The sequence below is a fragment of the Ranitomeya variabilis genome, chromosome 6, assembly GCF_051348905.1.
Source record: "Ranitomeya variabilis isolate aRanVar5 chromosome 6, aRanVar5.hap1, whole genome shotgun sequence".
Taxonomy (NCBI): Eukaryota; Metazoa; Chordata; class Amphibia; order Anura; family Dendrobatidae; genus Ranitomeya; species Ranitomeya variabilis.
The window spans coordinates 139,660,046-139,680,973 of NC_135237.1; the positions used below are offsets into that span (position 1 = coordinate 139,660,046).

Genomic DNA, 20,928 nt, shown 5'->3' on the forward strand with positions numbered 1-20,928 from the left:
AGTGCAGAGAAGCAGAACGCCGGGGGACAGACACCGGAATGTAAGTACGTACTGTTTGGTTTTTTTTACGTTTACGCTGGTAACCACGGTAAACATCGGGTTACTAAGCGCGGCCCTGCGCTTAGTAACCCGATGTTTACCCTGGTTACCCGGGGACTTCGGCATCGTTGGTCGCTGGAGAGCTGACTGTGTGACAGCTCCCCAGCGACCACACAACCACTTACCAACGATCACGGCCAGGTCGTATCGCTGGTCGTGATCGTTGGTAAATCGTTTAGTGTGACAGTACCCTAAAAGAGGAGTTGCAAGAAATACTGCGGTTAAGTATCATTAAAAGCGTCTGAAAAATCGGGTGAATGAGCATGTGAGTAGCTTGTTCTACGTATGGACTGCTTTAGGGCAGCTTGGTGGCTCAGTGGTTAGCACTGCGGCCTTGCGGTGCTTGTGTCCTAACTTCAAATGCCACCAAAGACAACATCTGCATGGAGTTTGTATGTTCTCTCCGTGTTTGTGTGAATTTCCTCCGGGTTCTCCAGTTTCTTCCCACACTCCAAAATCATACTGATAGGGAATGTAGATTGTAAGCCCAAATGGGGAAAACGATGATGTCTGTAAAGCATGGAGGGATTATTGGCGCTCTATAAGTGAGTAAAATACAGCTCTGGCAAAAATTAAGAGAGCACTGCAAAATGTTCAGTTTTTCTGATTTTTCTATTTATATGTATATTTTTGAGTAAAATGTAAATTGTACATTTATTCTAGAAACTTCTGACAACATGACTCTGAATTTCCAAGCAATAAATTTTGTTTTCTTTTCTGAAAAGGAGAAATGGTCTAAATAAAAAACAAATAGTGCTTTCAGACCTCAAATAATGCAAAGAAAACAAGTTTATAATCATTTAGAAACAACAATACTAATGTTTTAACTCAGGAAGAATTCAGAAATCAATATTTTGTGGAATAACCATGGTTTTTAATCACAGCTTTCATGCGTCTTGGCATGCTTTCCACCAGTCTTTCACACTGCTTCTGGTGCAAAAATGTAAGCAGTTCTTCGTTTGATGGCTTGTGACTATCCATCATCCTCTTGATTACATTCCAGAGGTTTTCAATGGGGTTCAGGTCTGGAGATTGGGCTGCCCATGACAGGGTTTTGATGTTATGGTCTCTTAATTTTTGCCAGAGCTGTATATTAGGCCAGTCTGACACGTCCAGATAATTCCAGTACCAGAGAAAACGTAGGGGGCATTCAGAGTAGAATTTCAATATTTGCAGATGACACTAAACTCTGCAGGGTAATCAATACAGAGGACCCCAAACTTTATTTAAAAAAAAATAAAAATAAAAAAACCTTGATTTTTCATTCCTTCTCTCCAGCGAACGCTGCTGGGGAGAAGGAATGAATGCTGGCTTCAGCACCAAAAGCAGGGGACAGCACTTAACTGTAATGCTGTTTCTCCTGTGGCGGTACGTGCACATGGAGGAGAGTGCACACTGTTCTCCTTGTGCACGTGTGCGGGACGCTTTGCAGGCTGTGCTGCCGGAGAAACGCGGACATGTCTCCGTGCTTTGCACACGGACACATGGTCCATGAAAACATGCTGACATGTGCAGAGACATATTTATTTTAATGTGTCTACATGAGTCAGTGTCTTTGGTACGTGAGGAAACTGTCACCACACGTACCAGAGCCACAGGCATGTGAAACCGGCCTCAAATGGATATCTAAGCTGCTTCAGTGGCTTTTGTTTCTAATCTCCCCCTTCATATTGCATGTATGCAATCCTTGAACAGCTTTTTTGGGGGTGCATACTGCTGTACAAGATGTTGAGAATTTGGAAGCTCAGATAATAGATCTAAATGAAGAACTTGGAACACTGAGTTTCATTGCCAACATGGAAAGTAGTTTGCTGCTCACTGGGCAAGTGCTCACTGGGATAGATGTGGGGGAGTATCTATTGTGGAGCTGCTGGACAGAGAGGGAGCTAGCTGGGTGACAGAAGGCGGTATAGAGGGAAGAGTGCAAGGGAGACTAGTCCAGATCTGGCACACACCAACAAGTTGACAGATGGTAGAGGTGTCATGTCCTCTGAAAGCTGGTGGAGTGGCTGCTGCAGTAAGCAGGGGAATAGGAATGCAGGGCGGGCCAGACAGTTGCTTTTAGTGATCGATTCAATAATTAGGGGAACAGATAGGGCAATCTGTAAAACAAACAGGGATCATCGAACAATGTATTGTTTTCTTGGCGCTCAAGTTTGACACATTGCAAATTGAGTTGATAGATTCCTGATTGAGGCGGGAGAGGACCCAGCGGTCATGGTACCAATGACAAAGTTAGAAGTAGGTGGAAGGAATTAAAAAAATATTTCATGGATTTAGGTCATAAACCTTAAGCAAGGACCTCAAAGGTAGTATTCTCTGGAATACTACCTGTACTATGAGCCACACCAGAGAGGCAGCGGAAGATTAGGAAGGTGAATAAGTGGCTCTGGATTTGGTGCAGGAAGGATGGTTTAAGGTTCCTAAAGAACTGGTACAACTTTTCTGTTGGCTATAGTTTCTACGGTAGATACACAGGTGCCACCAAAACAAATTGCAATGGTTGTCCAAGTGTGGTGTCCCTTCGAGGATTAAACCAACATAAGCAAGGTGAGTATATAGAACTTTGTGCTTTATTAAGATACAACTGCAACACAACTTGAATTGCACTTAAGGGGGAAAACCCCCTTGAAACATGCCAGAGATTAGATGGTTTATATTTAGAATCGAAGAGATGTGTTTTTTTATGCCTGAGGAAAAGTCCTGAGTTTGGAATAGAAATGCATTTTATTTTATCCCAATAAAGCACCAGTTCACAATACTCACCTTACTTATGATGGTTTAATCCCCCAGAAGAACACCACTCTGTATCTGTTCTTTTCATTAACCACCCCATTGTAATACTGGGAATCCATCTGTTGAACTGACAAGTGGACAAGGAGATCTATATTTGTGACACTTCTAAAATTGTGTTGAACTCAAAGTGCAACTCCACTAGGTAAGAGAATATCCTCTATTTATTTTGTTCTTATTACTCACAATAATATACTAAGGAGTAACCTTCTCCTTACTTTGCTTTTCATAGGTTCTACTGAAGGTTGGGCTGCACCTCAATGGGGTGGGTGCAGCTGAGCTGAAAAGAATGACTAGTAGGTTGGAGAAGTGTTCAAACTAGAGACAGGTGAGATGAAGGTAGTATAGAGTTTTGACCTGGGATGAAGGAAGGAAAATGGTGTTAGAATAGGGAAGGGACTACACCTTTTAATAAAGAAAGGAGGAATAGAGATACAAAAAAATACATAAAGTACATGCATACTAATGTCAGAAGCCTCACCAACAAAGTTGAGAAATTAGAATGGATTTTGTTGGATAAAAATTATGACATGGTGGGGATAATGGAGACATGGCAGGATGAGAGCTATGACTGGGCTATTAATTTACTGTATAGGGCTATAGTCTGTTCATGAATGACCATACAAATAAGTGAGGGGTTCTCTTATAGGTAAAAGCTTCACTAAAACCCATACTGCGTGACAATATATGTGAGAAAATGTATGGGTTGGAGGTCACTCAGGGAATAGTGATGACAAAATAATCACAATATGTACCTTATTCAGGATATATTAATTCACCATTAAATGTAAATTGCTTAACTTAGCAAAAACACTTAAATAGACAAATAAACTAGCCCAGATGGCATACACCCCTGAGTACTGCATGAATTAGGTACTTTGACAGACATACTATTTCTAGTATTATTAATATTAGTATTAAACGATTCCACAATTGCAGGGTCTGTACCAAAGGACTTAATTTTTAAAGGCATTTGATAAGATGCCACATGAATGCTTAGTTCAGAAAATGAGAACAATGCGACTATGAGAAAATATGTGTAATTGAGATAACAACTGGCTCAGTGATAAGAAACGATAAGGGTAGTTATTAGGGTTGAGCGAAACGGGTCGGCCATTTTCAGAAGTCGCCGACTTTTGGCAAAGTCGGGTTTCAAACCCGACCCGACCCCTGTGTGGGGTCGGCCATGAGGTCGGCGATCTTCTGAATCTGGTATCGGAATTCCGATACCGAGTTCCGATATGTTTGCGATATCGGAAATCAGTATCGGAATCCACATTTAAGTGTAAAATAAAGAATTAAAATAAAAAATATTGATATACTCACCTCTCCGGAGGCCTCTGGACATCGCCGCTGGTAACCGGCAGCCTTCTTTGCTTAAAATGAGCGCGTTTAGGGCCTTCCATGATGTCACGGCTTCTGATTGGTCGCGTGCTGCTCATGTGACCGCCACGCGACCAATCACAAGCCGTGACGCATTTCTCAGGTCCTAAATTCCTCATTCTAGGAATTTAGGACCTGAGAATTACGTCACGGCTTGTGATTGGTCGCGTGAGCGGTCACATGGGCGGCCGTGACCAATCACAAGCCGTGACGTCATCTAAGGCCCTTCACGCGCTCATTCTTAAGAAGAAAGGCTGCCGGAAAGAAGCAGGGCGCGTCCGAGGGTGAGTATATACCTAATAGGAATATACTCACCCTCGGCTTCTTTCCGGCAGCCTTCCTTCCTAAGAATGAGCGCGTGAAGGGCCTTAGATGACGTCACGGCTTGTGATTGGTCACGGCCGCCCATGTGACCGCTCACGCGACCAATCACAAGCCGTGACATCACCGCAGGTCATTCACGCGCTCATTCTTACGAAGGAAGGCTGCCGGTTAGTACCAGGGCTCGTCCGAGGGTGAGTATATCAATATTTTTTATTTTGATTCTTTATTTTACACTTAAATATGGATCCCAGGGCCTGAAGGAGAGTTTCCTCTCCTTCAGACCCTGGGAACCATAGTATCCCATTGCACTGCAATGGGTTTCGTGTTTCGGCCGACCCCGACCCCGACTTTTTTATAGGATCGGCCGATTTCACTCCACCCGACTTTTGAGAAAGTCGGGTTTCGTGAAATCCGACCCGATCCTATAAAATTAAAAGTCGCTCAACCCTATTTATTAATAGAACACAATGATTGGGTCACAGTCAACACTAGGAAACCCCAGGGGTCAGTATTGGGCCATCTTCTCTCATTATAATCGATCTTGTAGAGGCATACAGAATAAAATGACAAAATTTACATATGATAATAAACCCTATTAGATAATCAATACACAGGAAGATATTTTAATACACTCGGGTGTATGGGTGGACTACAACTTTAGTGATCAGTGTTGGGCTACTGCTGCCAAAGCAAATAAAATCATCAGATGCATTAAAAAAACATAGAAACTCATGACAAGACATAGTTTTTCCTTCAAACAAGTCACACTTAGAATGTGTACAGTTTCTGGCTCCAGCATATGAGAAGGACATAGTTGAAGTAGAGTGGATGCAGAGAAGAGCGACCAAGGTTATTAAGGGAATGGGTGAACTGTAATGCCAATAAAGGTTATCAAACATGGGGTTATTCAGTTTGGAAAAACAAATGCTTAGGTGCGATCTTATTACAATGTACAAATAAATGAGGGGCCAGTATAGATACCTTTCTTTGTACTTAGGCCTGCGAATGGGACAATGGGATATCCTTTATGTCTAGAGGAAAGAAGTTTTAATCATAATCACAAATTCTTTACAGTACGAGCAGTGAGATTATAAAACTCTCTGCCTTATGTTATTGTAATGATTGATTTAGTAAAAATGTTCAGGAATGTTCAGGAAGGGCCTGGATGCCTTTCTTGAAAAAATATATTACAGGTTATGTGAACTAGATTCTGTGATGGGATGTTGTTCCAGGGAATTATACTGATTTCCATAAGTGGAATTGGGAAGGAATTTTTGCATCTGCTTCACGGACCCCTTGACTTCCTTCTGTATCAGCATGTTAGAATATAGTTTGAACACAATGGACTTGTTTTTTCTTATAACCGTAAAACTATGATACTATGAAAAAGTTATTGGGGCTGTAATAAAACTGAGCTATGCAGAGGTCCACTACCATTATGGTGGTGTAATACCCAATAACAGGAGCATTTTTCCTGTTCACTTGACTACGATTTGCAATATGCTGCATGTGATGATCACAAAAAATTCAATGGATTTGGAAAATTTGCCATAGCCTTGAGATTGTTTGCAAAGTTTCTTTACCAAAGAGATACAGTAAGGTGACAGTTTTCTCCAAATTTTACTGTGGTTCACGGGCAATACTAGGTTTCTGTGGAAATCTAGCCTTAGTGAAAATCTGTCCAGCTTTAGCCTTATTCACACAGTATTCCTAATATAAAATTAATATTCTGAAATGGTATTTCTGGTAGATTAACTTTTCAAACTTTCTACTATTTAAAAACTCCAACTGTGTTGCTAACATGTTGTAAGATTAGCCTTTGTTCAAGTGTCCATGCAGACATTCCATTTGCCGGTTCCATTTTTTGGAACAAACTGAATAATGATTATCTGTTGCCTCAGTTAGGTAAATTAAATCAGACGTGTGGGACATTTTCTGCTTTCAAAAAAAAAGGACACCAGATGGACTCCATAAAAATCGATGAGGTCTCTCGTTTTCCACAACTGATGCAACAGATCACTTATTCCATTTGTCTGTTCCTAAAACAGAATGTCTGAACAGCCATGTGAACGGAGCCTTACTTTAGTGAATGCCAATTAAATACCTAGACTAGTTACATCTAGTTACATAATTCATATATTTTCAGGATGTGGCTTACTGTGAGCAGTGATCTATGCCTTACTTCGGTTGCATTTTCCATTACTCAAGGAATAACAATGAGCTATGAATACACTTAACAGAGCTCCAAAGTATAGTCTCCTGCATGTATCCATTATAATTCAATGCTCTTAGCAAGAAGTAATTCCCCACTTTCACAAAACCAATCACAATCAAACAATTTATATATAATAGGATGCATAAACCTCTCTTTCCTTGACAGCTCAAATAACAAGAATTTTTTAGCAGTTTAATTTTTATCACTACCTAACACAAATCTTTGACATTGGATAGCATTTGAAATGTTTAGGGTGGTTTGTCATGTAAGAGGCATACAGTATGTTTAGCCTGGCATTTCTAGGGCCAGAGTAATGTTAGACTGGTAGATTTTATCCATAGCATTGGGGAGCTTTACATCCATCAGTAAACTGACTTCTGTACTCAGACTGCACACAACGTCGCTTAGACACTGGCGTAACCATTGAGTTTTGCCAAAGGAAGATACTTCAAGACATGCTCACCGTTAGTCTTCAGCACTTTCGGTGGTGGCGTCTTTTTTTGGGCATTTTGATATAAATTATTGATTAGCAAGCATCTTGAAGAATGGGGAGTTCACTTTTTTGGAAATCTGAAGTGGTTTAAAGAAGTTCAAAAAGCTTAATATATGAACTATTCACCTTGACATTTTAATGCATATGTTCATTCCTTTGATCATTGCTTTAGCACGTTTTCAGGCAGGTTCCAAAGCAGTCCCACCTAAAAATGATTTTTTTTGTGCACATACCACATGGGTATGTGCACACTGAATGTTTATGTTAAGTTTTTGAAGCAGAAACTCCAAATTTTTAAGGAGGTTAGAGTTTTTGAGAAGGATTTAGAGTGTTTCCATTCAGTTTTTGCTCACCAAAAAAAATACGTGTTTTGAATTATATGAGTCCGACACAACTTATAAAATCCAAGATGAAGAAATATATGTACAGTGTTAAAATAAATGAATTTATCTTTCAAAATTCAAATAAAAAACATTTGAAATACTTTTTGATGTGGATTTTAATACAGAACTGCTTTAATAATCCAAATAAAAAGACTGTATGTGTACATACCTTTATGCTTTTAGTTACAAATATGGTAAAATGGCTGTAAAATCATATTGGATGCAAATTATTCAATAAAGAAAACAGTAGTATTATTTTAAAAAAAACAAAAACTTTTTTTTCCAGAAACAGCACCATACTTATATATAGGCTTGGTTTAGTGCTGCAACTTGATATAGAACCAAAAGGTTGATCCATCTCTTGTCAGACCATCCACATAAAAACATTTGTTTATTAAAAAAAAAGTTAAAAGTAATCCATCCTCAGTGCATATTCAAAAACTTAAGATGAAGAAACATGATTTCCGGGTCAGTCATAAGCGTTTCGAACTCCAACACCCTTTTTCTTAACCATAACTTGTGGTTTCAAAGGTCCTACGGTTAAAAAAGTGCTTTCAGAAGGTGAGTCTATTAATTGTTCACATCCTGTTCTGCAGTTCAGTCTGATATAAGACATTAATGACTTGGGATTTCATTAGAGTTATCTTTTAATATGACTTAATATTAGTGTTGAGCATTCTGATACCGCAAGTATCGGGTATCGGCCGATACTTGCGGGTATCGGAATTCCGATACCGATATCCGATACTTTCGTGGTATCGGGTATCGGTATCGAAACAACATTAATGTGTAAAAGAAAGAATTAAAATAAAAAATATTGCTATACTCACCTCTCCGACGCAGCCTGGACCTTACCGAGGGAACCGGCAGCATTCTTTGCTTAAAATGCGCGCGTTTACTGCCTTCCATGACGTCACGGCTTGTGATTGGTCGCGTGCCGCCCATGTGGCCGCGACGCGACCAATCACAGCAAGCCGTGACGTAATTTTCAGGTCCTGAATGCCTAATTCTAGGCATTCAGGATTTGAAAATTACGTTACGGCTTGTGATTGGTCACGTCGCGGTCACATGGGCGACGCGACCAATCACAAGCCGTGACGTCACGGGAGGCAGGAAACGCGCGCATTTTAAAATTATGTCACGGCTTGTAATTGGTTGCGTGCCGCCCATGTGACCGCGACGCGACCAATCACAGCAAGCCGTGACGTAATTTTCAGGTCCTGAATGCAGAATTAGGCATTCAGGACCTGAAATTACGTCACGGCTTGCTGCGATTGGTCGCGTCGCGGCCACATGGGCGGCACGCGACCAATCACAAGCCGTGACGTCACGGAAGGCAGTAAACGCGCGCATTTTAAGCAAAGAACACTGCCGGTTCCCTCGGTAAGGTCCAGGCTGCGTCGGAGAGGTGAGTATAGCAATGTTTTTTATTTTAATTCTTTCTTTTACACATTAATATGGATCCCAGGGCCTGAAGGAGAGTTTCCTCTCCTTCAGACCCTGGGAACCATCAGGGATACCGTCCGATACTTGAGTCCCATTGACTTGTATTGGTATCGGGTATCGGTATCGGATTAGATCCGATACTTTGCCGGTATCGGCCGATACTTTCCGATACCGATACTTTCAAGTATCGGACGGTATCGCTCAACACTACTTAATATGCTAGGCAAAAGCCTACAGTCATGCATGGGTCTTGCTCTACCCCGTCTATTGATGCCTGCTGGCACATAGAGAAGTTTTACATCTTGTCACAGTGTAATGGCTTTTACACTCTTCTGATCAAAATAATGTCAACTAAGTATCCTATTTTATTTACATGAACTATTACTACTCATTTATTTATTACAGGGTATTTGCTCATTTTCTTTTTATCTTATTTTTTGTTTGTTAATGGGACAGTGTGAATGTGCATCTACATATAGCACTTATACCAACATGTGTTCAGCCTCATTTCTTTGGTATTGTTTTAGTTTTTTGTACTTTGTGTGGCTTCCCCTTTTGGACTGTGCATTTTGACTATAAGGCTTTCCACAGGTAGGTGTTTAAACAGTTAGGTCTGGGTTCTTCTCTTCCTCGTCTTTTTTGAGGCCTACTGTCCTGTAGTGAGGTTAACTACAATGGATAAGGACTATCCTGATTGGGTATACCTTGTTGTGGTGGGATGGTTTTAAAACTGATTTGATCAAAATAATGTAAACTAAATACCTTTTGTTGTTTACATGTACTATTTCCATTTACTTATTTACTCATTTGTTTTTATCCTCGTGTAGCGCGGTGCAGGTCGGTAGCAACAGGTGAGGCACTCATTTTCTCCTGTCATGCCCCAGCGCATTGCATGAAAGAGTGGGTAATAGCTGGGTGTTGGTGTTGGTTCTATGAGGGTCTTGTGCCCGTGCAGGCCACCTGTAGCCGATGGTGTCGGCCAGTCAGGAACATAGGTTTCAGTGTTCAATAAAGGAGACTTCTGTTCTAAAATATTGTCTTTACTGAACGGTAACTTGGCCAGGCTTGAGTACAGGGGTAGAGGGTACAAAGTCTTATGGATGTTTCTTTCAGTGTAAAGCATTTTCACACACATTGTTTCCTTACACTGTACTCTACGCCAAGGCCAGTGAAGCATCTATTTAGTCACAGACTAGCTTGTCCCCACAGTAATGTTCAGGAAGTCTCTACCTGCTCAGCGGTTCCGCATAATATTTCTTTCACTCCATGCTCCTTGGATCTACTGCTCGGGATCCCCATTAGTTCCATAAACTCAGTCCTGCTTAGGGTTGTTACTTTCAGAGTTTTTTCAGCTACGTTGTCTTATCCAAGGTCCAAGGAAGTGGAAGGCCACTCAGCCTCTTTGGTCACTTCAGGGTCACGTTACTCCCTAGTCCCTTAGTTTCCTTTGCTGTAGTTCACCCACGATGGCAGCACTGCTCACGGACACTTCCTACTTGAACTCAAGCTTGTCCCTATCTCACTAACTACAGGAAGCAGTCACTTGCCCTAACACTAAGCCCCTACCACTATGAGTTACTCCTGAACATTAACACTATCCTTACCCTAATTTTGCTACCTAACTATAGTCACTATCTTATCCTACCAATCTTGTGTCCTAAGTCATAACCTATATCTTACCCCATGCTATTCTATTCTGTACACTACCAGCATAACTTATCTTACGTTATCACATCCTACATTATACATTACTACACATTATATAGGCAAACATCACATTATACAATATACAGTATATATATATATATATATATATATATATATATATATATATATACTGTATATATATATATATATATATATATACTGTATATATATATATATATATATAAAGACCTATACTGTGTATATTCCTATGCTATCTATTCTATTCTAACCTGTCACTGTGAAATACTGTACACCGCACTGAACTGCCGGCTTTTCAAAGGACACCAGTGCGTATTTCTCACAAGTCACTCTAATGGTCCATGTGTTGTCCGTTTTTTTCTCGCACCCATAGACTTGTATTGGCGAGTCTCGATCGATATATGCTGCAAATCGCAGCATACGGCTGAGAAAAAAACAGCTGATGAGAGCTTCCCTATACACTCACCGGCCACTTTATTAGGTACACCTGTCCAACTTCTTGTTAACACTTAATTTCTAATCAGCCAATCACATGGCGGCAACTCAGTGCATTTAGGCATGTAGACATGGTCAAGACAATCTCCTGCAGTTCAAACCGAGCATCAGTATGGGGAAGAAAGGTGATTTGAGTGCCTTTGAACGTGGCATGGTTGTTGGTGCCAGAAGGGCTGGTCTGAGTATTTCAGAAACTGCTGATCTACTGGGATTTTCACGCACAACCATCTCTAGGGTTTACAGAGAATGGTCCGAAAAAGAAAAAAAATCCAGTGAGCGGCAGTTCTGTGGGCGGAAATGCCTTGTTGATGCCAGAGGTCAGAGGAGAATGGGCAGACTGGTTCGAGCTGATAGAAAGGCAACAGTGACTCAAATCGCCACCCGTTACAACCAAGGTAGGCCTAAGAGCATCTCTGAATGCACAGTGCGTCGAACTTTGAGGCAGATGGGCTACAGCAGCAGAAGACCACACCGGGTACCACTCCTTTCAGCTAAGAACAGGAAACTGAGGCTACAATTTGTACAAGCTCATCGAAATTGGACAGTAGAAGATTGGAAAAACGTTGCTTGGTCTGATGAGTCTCGATTTCTGCTGCGACATTCGGATGGTAGGGTCAGAATTTGGCGTAAACAACATGAAAGCATGGATCCATCCTGCCTTGTATGGAGCATCTTTGGGATGTGCAGCCGACAAATCTGTGGCAACTGTGTGATGCCATCATGTCAATATGGACCAAAATCTCTGAGGAATGCTTCCAGCACCTTGTTGAATCTATGCCACGAAGAATTGAGGCAGTTCTGAAGGCAAAAGGGGGTCCAACCCGTTACTAGCATGGTGTACCTAATAAAGTGGCCGGTGAGTGTAGATTAACATTGATCCGATTGCTATGCGATTTTTTTTCTCGCATAGAACTTGTTCGTATTCCTCCCTAGTGTGACTCCAGCCTTACAAGCACTATCCAACAATACCAATTTAAGAAGATGGGAATAAACCCCTTATTCTACCAAAAAAAACTGCTAAATAAAACATACTGTACTAGCAAGCTCATTGCAGGACCATATTGAGTTCAGGGCAATGTCAATGAGTCAGGCATACCTTGAGCATCATGACTTTGTAGGCATAAAATTTCTTTCCTTTTCCCTTTCCCAGAGCACCTTCAAATTTCTCCACAAATTTCTGAGCATCTCTGTTGAAAAAGAGATTATAATAAGTCCTCTTGGTTTTACTTAGTGTGACAAATTTAATTTCGATTCTATTAATTATATAATTGTTTTCTATGCAGTTAAACTACATGTTTTAGTGATAGTCATTAATTTACTACTAAAGTATGTTTTTTTTTCTAATACTGCAAACTGAATATTATTTCCAGGTTAAGGGGTTGTCCGGCCTTGGGGTACAATTCTGCAGTGACTCTATGTGCAGTGCTCACACTGTGAGGATGCTCTGGCACTGGTACTGGCGCAGGGAGTGGGAGGTCATTTGTCCGCAAGTGTGCGACTTTGGGCCACATTCCAACTAGACATATCTGGCCACGCTCAATTCACTTGCATTGAGCGAAACCATGCACGTCTAGTTGGTACGTGTTGGCATGTATACAAACCACACGTGGGTCACTTACCCACTACTCCTACCACACACATCAGAAAATCCTTGCAGCAGTGATTGATTCATAAGTCTGCAGTGACATAGATTGACTGCAGACTTGCACTTTAAGGCCAGACCACATCTTTAAGGAATGATTAAATTAACTATTACTTCAGTTAAACCCATCCAACAATGATCAGAATACCATCTAAAGTTGTCAGCACATAGTAGCCTTTCATATCTTGTAGTTCAAGATACTACTTCAAAAACCCTTTATAATGACAGCTGACAGGTTTATTACTAAAATCTAGTCCCTCTACTGTATGTAATATTGCCTCATATTTAGGAATGCCTCTTGGCAACATGGTTATGTGAATGTCTAGGATTCCAATACATTTTTAGTTCTTCTTGTCCCTTTACCCTTTTTCAATTTTGGCTAGGTTCTCATTTCGTTTTTGTGTGAGCGCTAACGGACAGCGTTGCACAGCAAAATTAACGCCGTGCAACGTGTCCGTTAGCGCTCCCATTGCCAGCAATGTTAAAGCGCATTGCTAGCGCATGCCATTTTCGGCACGCGCTAGCGATGTGCCATTCTTTTGTGGCGCGCCTCGGACGCTGCTTGCAGTGTCCGCGGCGCGCCCGAGGTCCGTTCCCCGCTCTGGCAGATCGGGGATCTGCACTAGTGGGGACGTTTAACGCGACCCCTAAAAAGACATTGCATTAGCGCAATCCGCTAGCGCTTAGCGCTAAACGGATTGCCCTAACGCAATCTGAACCTAGCCTTAGGGATTCGCATTTATAAGTCTAGATGCCCATACACTTTCTATGTAAGGCTGCTTTCACACTAGCGTCGGTACGGGGCCGTCGCGCTGCGTCGGCCCGACGTACCAACGCATACTGTGCAAAAAATGCCCGATATTGGCAGCGGAAGCAGTCTTAAGATGCTTCCAGTGCTTCATTGTAAGGTCCGGGGAGGAGGGAACGGAGTTTCGGCGGCGCATGCGCGGTCGAAAATGGCGGTCCCGACACACAAAAAGTTACATGGAACTTTTTTTGTGGTGGCGGTGCACCAAAACACGATGTGTTGGTAATGTAAGTCTATGGGGGAAAAACGCATCCTGCAGACAACTTAGCAGGATGCGTTTTTTCTCCTAAACAACGCATTGCAACGTCCGCCGAAAAACGCTAGTGTGAAAGTAGTCTTAGTCTAATGCTCAATTGTCCAATAACTATCTTTTCTAACTTCCCCATACACATGAAATTTTCCATGGTGTGTGTTCTTGTGTTTTTACTTTGGAAATTGAAAAATCCATTCCCAGGCGATATCTCTGGCAGCAGATACCATTATGGAAAGCAACTGAATAGGGGTTTGAATTCAAGCCAATTTGGCAGAGACATAGTTACATCAGCAGGTTCGCTCGACTTTAATCTGTATGGGACACTTTAGACTTTTATACACGTTTTCTCACATAACACAGAAATGTTGCATTTGTTGGTTCTGTAGACATAAAAGAACATAAGATAGCAAAAACATTTAAAATATTCAAAAACACAAATGGACGCAAACAGAGAACAAGTATTGGTAGTCATTTATATTTCCTACCAATCAATACATTTACCGCTTTATAAAGGTATGCTTACAGCTGTACACATATGCTATATACTAAAGGTATCCCATACAAGGAAATATAATGCTCAAAACATTAAAGCCAGAATAAAATGTAGTTATTACATCTTTTGAAACAATTTATTTTATCATGAATGTGACTTTTCAACTTACACTTTAAAATAGTTTTCCTATAGCACTACCTGTACAGTGGAATGGATTGTCGGGCTAGTCACACTTTTTTCGAATTTCAAAGCTGCTGAAATAAAGGCTTTTGTTCTTTCTGTCATTTACATGGCAGGCTTTCCAAGGTTCTACAACTCCATTTAATTGTGATCACAGTATTACTTTCCTATGTGCCTTTAATTAAAACAGTAAATGCGATCTGTGTCTATATAGGAGTAAGAGGATATCATTGGATGTCACATCTTTGGTTTCACAGATCCGTCCACATATATTTAATCTCTATTGTTGTTTAGTCTTTGTGACTTCAACACAATGCAACAACCATTACAATATATCTCCAGTAAAGGAGCAGCATAGATAATACTATCAGCCCCAACGAGGTCAATAGGAATCAAAAGTAAAAGATATACGACACTCGGCTGAACGTGATGCTCAAGAAGGGTTCCACTACATTGGTAATATATAAGTACTTGGCACTCAAGAGAGAACGTAGATGTAGATTAGAGCTTTATTATAAGCAATGCAGAAATGTATAGTGTTTTAATCCTACAGTTGGTTCTATGAGTTAGGGGATGCCCTAACTCATGACAATCTGTGTCTGAGAAAGTATACAGTATACAATCTGTATACTTTCTCAGACACAGATTGTCATGAGTTAGGTTAAGTTCACACTGGGCATTTTTAATGCTTTTTTTATGGTAATTTTCGGCTGTGTTTCACAGTACCAGCTATTTCTATGAGATTTCAGAAACCTCATGCCCACAGCTTGGTTTTCTTGTCATCAGTATTTTGTGCTTTGCATGTGTTTTTGGACATAGAACATGTCACTTCTTTCAAAGTTGTTTCAGCATTTTTTCAGTGTTTTTCACCCATTGACTTGAATGGGTGGTGAAAAAACACTGAAAAAAATGCAAGTATCATTTTTTTGCAGCGTTTTTTGTGCCAAAACCTCGCTCTTTGGAATAGGACTTTTTTTTTCAATACTAAACTTGCACAAGAGACAAATCTGGCATGCCAAAGCAGCGGCAAAATACGCAAGAAAAACCAAGGAAAACCTGCTTTTCTTCTGCAGTTTCTTTCCTGCCAAGAGATCAGGTTTTGCTGCAGAAAAAAAAAACACTGAAAAAATGCCTAGTGTGAACTTACCCTTATACAAAGGAGCTGCAGTGATAAGTGCAGGAGAAATGAAACCGCAGTCACCAGCAGGTTAGCACTGTTGTGGTAAATCCAGTCAAGTACGGTAAATGTATTTATTGACTGTTTTGTTGCCTAGTGCAGGGCATGAGAACAGGGATTCAAAGAACACAAAGGAGGACGTTTCTCTTTTGATCATGTCCTTGTTCTTACATAGATTACAGTGAACTAAACAATAGTAACATTTAGGGGTCGTTCACAGGACCGTATAAATCAGATGAGTGCAATCCGGTAAAAACAAAAGGGATTGCACTTGGACCAATCTCTTTCAATGAGGCAGTGCTGATCTACTGATTTTTCCTCAGTTGTATTATTCGTGAGAAAAAATTGCAGCATGCTGCAATTACACTCTGAGATTGGACAGTGCTAGAGAAAAATTGCATCCCATTCAGACCATTAGTATGGGATCCAATTTTTAGGGATACATTACAATTCTGCAACACAGGAAACTGTAATTGGTCCTGTAGTGTAAATGATTAATAGCTGCTCCATAAAAAATGGACAGCACACAGATAATCATCCCACTTTTCTAGATGAAAATCGGACTAATTTTGTATATGCTCGTATGACCTCAGCCTCGTGTGACACCATGTCAGCACTCACATTCCCGGGGCTCATATGTGCTCTGCGCCCTATCACTGCTGGTTAGTAATGAGAGAGTGTACTTGTTGCTTGGGTTTTCCAGAGCATGCTCGGGTGACCTCCGAGTATTTGTTATTGCTTGGAGATTTCGTTTTTATCCCGGCACCTGAATGATTTACAGCTACTAGCCTGCTTGATTACATGTGGGGATTCCCTAGCAACCAGACAACCCCCACATGTACTCAGCCTGTCTAATAGCTGTAAATTATTCAGCTGCGGCGAGGAAAACTAAATCTCCGAGCAGTCATAAATACTCGGAGACCACCCGAGTGTGCTCTGGAAAACCCAAGCAACAAGTACACTTGCTCATCACTATCCCCAACCTTCGGATGTATACATGAATATGAGGAAAAGGGGGCTACGAACGGCCGCTTACTTCCTCTTTATCTGAACAGAAGTCCGGGACAGTGACACTGGCACTGATTGGGTGCAGGTTTCACATGTCATAACAACCACACAATAGCGCCAGGAATGCTGGAATGGCGCTGGCACGGGAGGTTCATATAAGTGTTTTTATTTTATATGGGCCAAATATGGGGAATGAAAAAGGGTTGCCCTAGTAGTGGACAGCTCTTTTAAAAGCAACAACAGCCTAAAAAATGCATTAGTAAGAATAGGCTCCTGAATTCTAGTAGTAATTGATTAGAAAAAATCCTTTGGATGGGGAACTTTAATTGCAGACATTGCAATTTCTGTAAATATAATGTAAAATCTAATAAGGTCAAGATGAATGATAATATCCATGTGTTAAAAAGTTTATTAGTTATTCAATGGAAAATGTTGTGTAAGTCATATTTTGGCCGTAAACTTATTTTTTGGGGAAAAACAATTTGACGCATGCATAACCCCTTTACAACCTTGGATGTATAGGTACATCAAAGGTCATCTCCCTGCATTTGATACAGGGTCCAGAGCTGAGACTGCATCTTTTCCTGGACATGTGTCACGTTGGATGCTATCCACACTAGGGCGTCCGACAAACAGCGGTAATTCCACATTCGTCCACTATACGCTCAGTGGCGCTGGCTAGACTTTATCCAGGTTGTCTGGGGTTAATCTAGCTGGTAATCGGGTTGGAGGCTGGGTCACGTCCATGGCCTTTAAATAGTCATTCTGGACTTTGGGCGTTGCCGATTATAGCTTGTGTCTTGTGCCTGGTGATCTCGGTCTGGAGTGGTGGTCTAGGAGAAGAAATATCGTATCTGGTGGTGTATTATCCTTTGTCAGATTTCTCCTTCCTATATTTGTATTTGTTTTGCCCTGTGCACATTATAGTGTTTTCCTGTGTGTCTGCGGCGTGGTGCATTTTTAGTTTTCCCTGTCTGTGCTTTCTGTAGGGGTTGGTGTGTGGTCTTATCACTGGGTGGCGGGTGGAGGTTTCAGCATAGGACAGAAACAGGAGTCAGAGTCAGGCCTGGCGGCCCAGACAAGCACACCATCAGTGTAAATTCTGGGAGGGGGACAGACAGGGTTTTCCCTAGTCTGAGGGATATCGCAGGGGCCCGGGTAATCAGCTGTAGTCTACCCAGTACCCGTGTGACATTATAATCGGCCTAAATAAATTTTGGATGCCATGGATCCCATGACTTCCATAACCTGCCAGTTGGAGGCACTGTCCTTACAGGTCACTGAGTTGAAGGGGGCAGTTCAGCAACAGGGTCTTGTAGTATCTAATGTGCAAGCTGAAATTGCAGGTAGAGTTGCAGAGCCAAAGATTCCTTTACCTGAGAGGTTTGCTGGGGAACACAGTAAATTTGTTGTTTTTCGTGAAGCTTGCAAATTATATTTTCGTATGCGCCCGGTTTCCTCAGGTAATGAGGCTCAGCGTGTGGGCTTGGTATTGTCATTACTGAATGGAGATCCCCAAGCATGGGCATTTTCATTACCATCTGATTCAGCTGCATTTAACTCAGTGGAGATTTTTTTTCTGCTCTTGGACTCATATATGATGATCCTGACAGATTGGCTCTAGCAGAATCTAAAATACGCGCTCTCCGCCAGGGGGAGCGAATGGCGGAGGATTACTGTTCTGAATTTCGCCGCTGGGTGGTGGACACACAATGGAATGACCCGGCGCTGCGGAGTCAGTTTATACATGGGGTTTCGAGAAGGGTTAAACAAGCCCTCCTGATGTATGAGACTCCTGCTTCTCTAGAGTCTGCCATGAGTCTTGTTGTCCGCATTGATCGCCGTTTGCGTCAGGGGGTGCAAGAGACGCCGCTTATGGGGGAGGGCGTAGGTGCACGTGAGGTTGCTGCAGGTGAGCCCATGGAGCCTATGCAAATTGCAGGGGTGTCACATCATCGAGCCCCCTCACTCAGGAAGCAGGGAGCCTGTTTTTGCTGTGGTAAAATAGGGCATTATGTTAATGCTTGTCCTCTGCTTTCTAAGAAAAGCGCAACGGCGGAAAACTACTAAGCTCAGAGGGTGTGGAGGAGGCCAAACTGAGCTTATGCATATCCTCCATAGTGGTCTCTCAATGTATGCTTCCTGCAAGAGTTATGGTCGCTGGCAGAGAGCTGCCAATCACTGTTTTTGTGGATAGTCGGTCGGCCACTAATCTCATTGATGAGGAGTTTGCGCGCACGGCCGGGTTCACGGTCGGAAAACTGCCTCATCCTATCCGGGTGGCCACCATCAATGCTACTCCACTCCCACAGGGGGAGATTACTGAGTTTGTGGCTGAGGTTAAACTCCACATTGGGGTCCTACATTCTGAGCAAGTTACATGTAGGGTGCTCAGTAATCTTCCTGCACAAATGGTTCTGGGTTTTCCATGGTTGTCTATGCACAACCCGGTGATTGACTGGAAAACTCAGGACATAATTCAGTGGAGCGGATTCTGCCAGGAGAATTGCCTGGCCACATGTGTTTCCGCTGTGACTCCTAGCTTTCCTGAGTCACTACTGGATTTCGCAGATGTGTTCTCTGAGAATGGTTGCTCAGAATTGCCACCACATCGACCCTATGACTGTACTATTAGGTTTAAACCAGGGGCCAAATTGCCGAAAGCTAGGATGCTTAACATTTCTGGTCCTGAGAGGCAAGCTTTAAAAGACTACATTGCTGAGAGTTTGAGCAAAGGGCACATCAGGCCTTCGTCCTCAACAGTGGCAGCGGGGTTCTTCTTCATTAAGAAGAAAGATGGTGGACTACGCCCGTGTCTCGATTTCAGGGAGTTAAACCAGATTACGGTCCGTGATCCATACCCTATGCCACTGATACCTGATTTGTTCAACCAGGTGGCTGGTGCTAAGTGGTTTTCCAAGCTTGACCTCAGGGGGGCGTACAACCTCATAAGAGTCTGTCAAGGTGATGAGTGGAAGACGGCTTGACTCCCCTGAGGGTCATTTTGAAAATTTGGTGATGCCATTTGGGTTGACAAACGCGCCTGCTGTATTTCAACATTTCATTAATGATGTGTTCTCGCATGTACTGGGGAAATTCCTTATTGTGTACTTAGATGACATTCTCATTTATTCATGCGACCGTGATACTCATTTAGAGCATGTGAGGCAGGTGTTACAGCTTCTCAGGGAAAATAAGCTCTATGCAAAACTGGAGAAATGTGTTTTTTCGGTTCAGGAGTTGCCTTTCTTGGGTTATATTGTGTCTGCTTCAGGGTTTAAAATGGACGCCGCTAAGGTGCAAGCAGTTCTGCATTGGGAACGGCCTGATAACCTAAAAGCACTCCAGCAGTTCCTTGGATTTTCTAATTATTATAGAAAATTTATCAAAGATTTTTCTACCATTGCTAAACTGCTTATTGACATGACGAAAAAGGGTACCAATTTCTCCACCTGGCCTGAGGCTGCTGTGCGCGCATTCAAATTTCTGAAGAATAGTTTTGCTTCGGCTCCCATTCTGGTGCAACCGGATTTATCAAAACCGTTTACCATGGAAGTCGATGCGTCTAAGGTTGGAGTGGGGGCGGTGCTGTCACAAGGCTCATCCTTGGGCGAGTTGCGTCCATGCGCTTACTTTTCCAAGAAGATGTCGCCCGCCGAACGTAACTACGATATCGGCAACAGGGAGTTGTTGGCTATCAAGTTGGCTTTTGAGGAATGGCGACACTTCTTGGAGGGGTCGGTCCACCAGGTTACAGTTATCACCGACCATAAAAATCTGCTTTATTTGGAGTCAGCGAAGCATCTGTCCCCCAGGCAGGCTCGCTGGGCATTGTTTTTCATGCGATTCAACTTTTTTGTTACGTACCGAACAGGGTCTAAGAACACTAAGGCAGATGCTTTTTCTAGGTGTTTTCCGGGGGAAGAACCTCGGGAAGATCCAGTACCCATCCTCCAAAAGGGTGTAGTGGTCTCGGCTCTTACAACAGAGGTTGAGGCTGAGATTGCCGAGGCTCAGGAGGAAGTACCACCAGAGCTTCCCATTAACAAA

General features: G+C 42.1%; 1 protein-coding gene across 1 annotated transcript in view; it reads right to left on the minus strand.

The window, feature by feature from the left end:
* Positions 1 to 20,928, minus strand: part of LOC143782014 (transmembrane channel-like protein 2) — a 279,149-nt gene that overhangs the window by 245,169 nt on the left and 13,052 nt on the right. Inside the window, exon 2 of the mRNA XM_077269057.1 lies at positions 12,414 to 12,504. Coding sequence (XP_077125172.1) covers positions 12,414 to 12,504 — 91 coding nt within the window. The remainder of the gene's footprint in view (positions 1 to 12,413; positions 12,505 to 20,928) is intronic.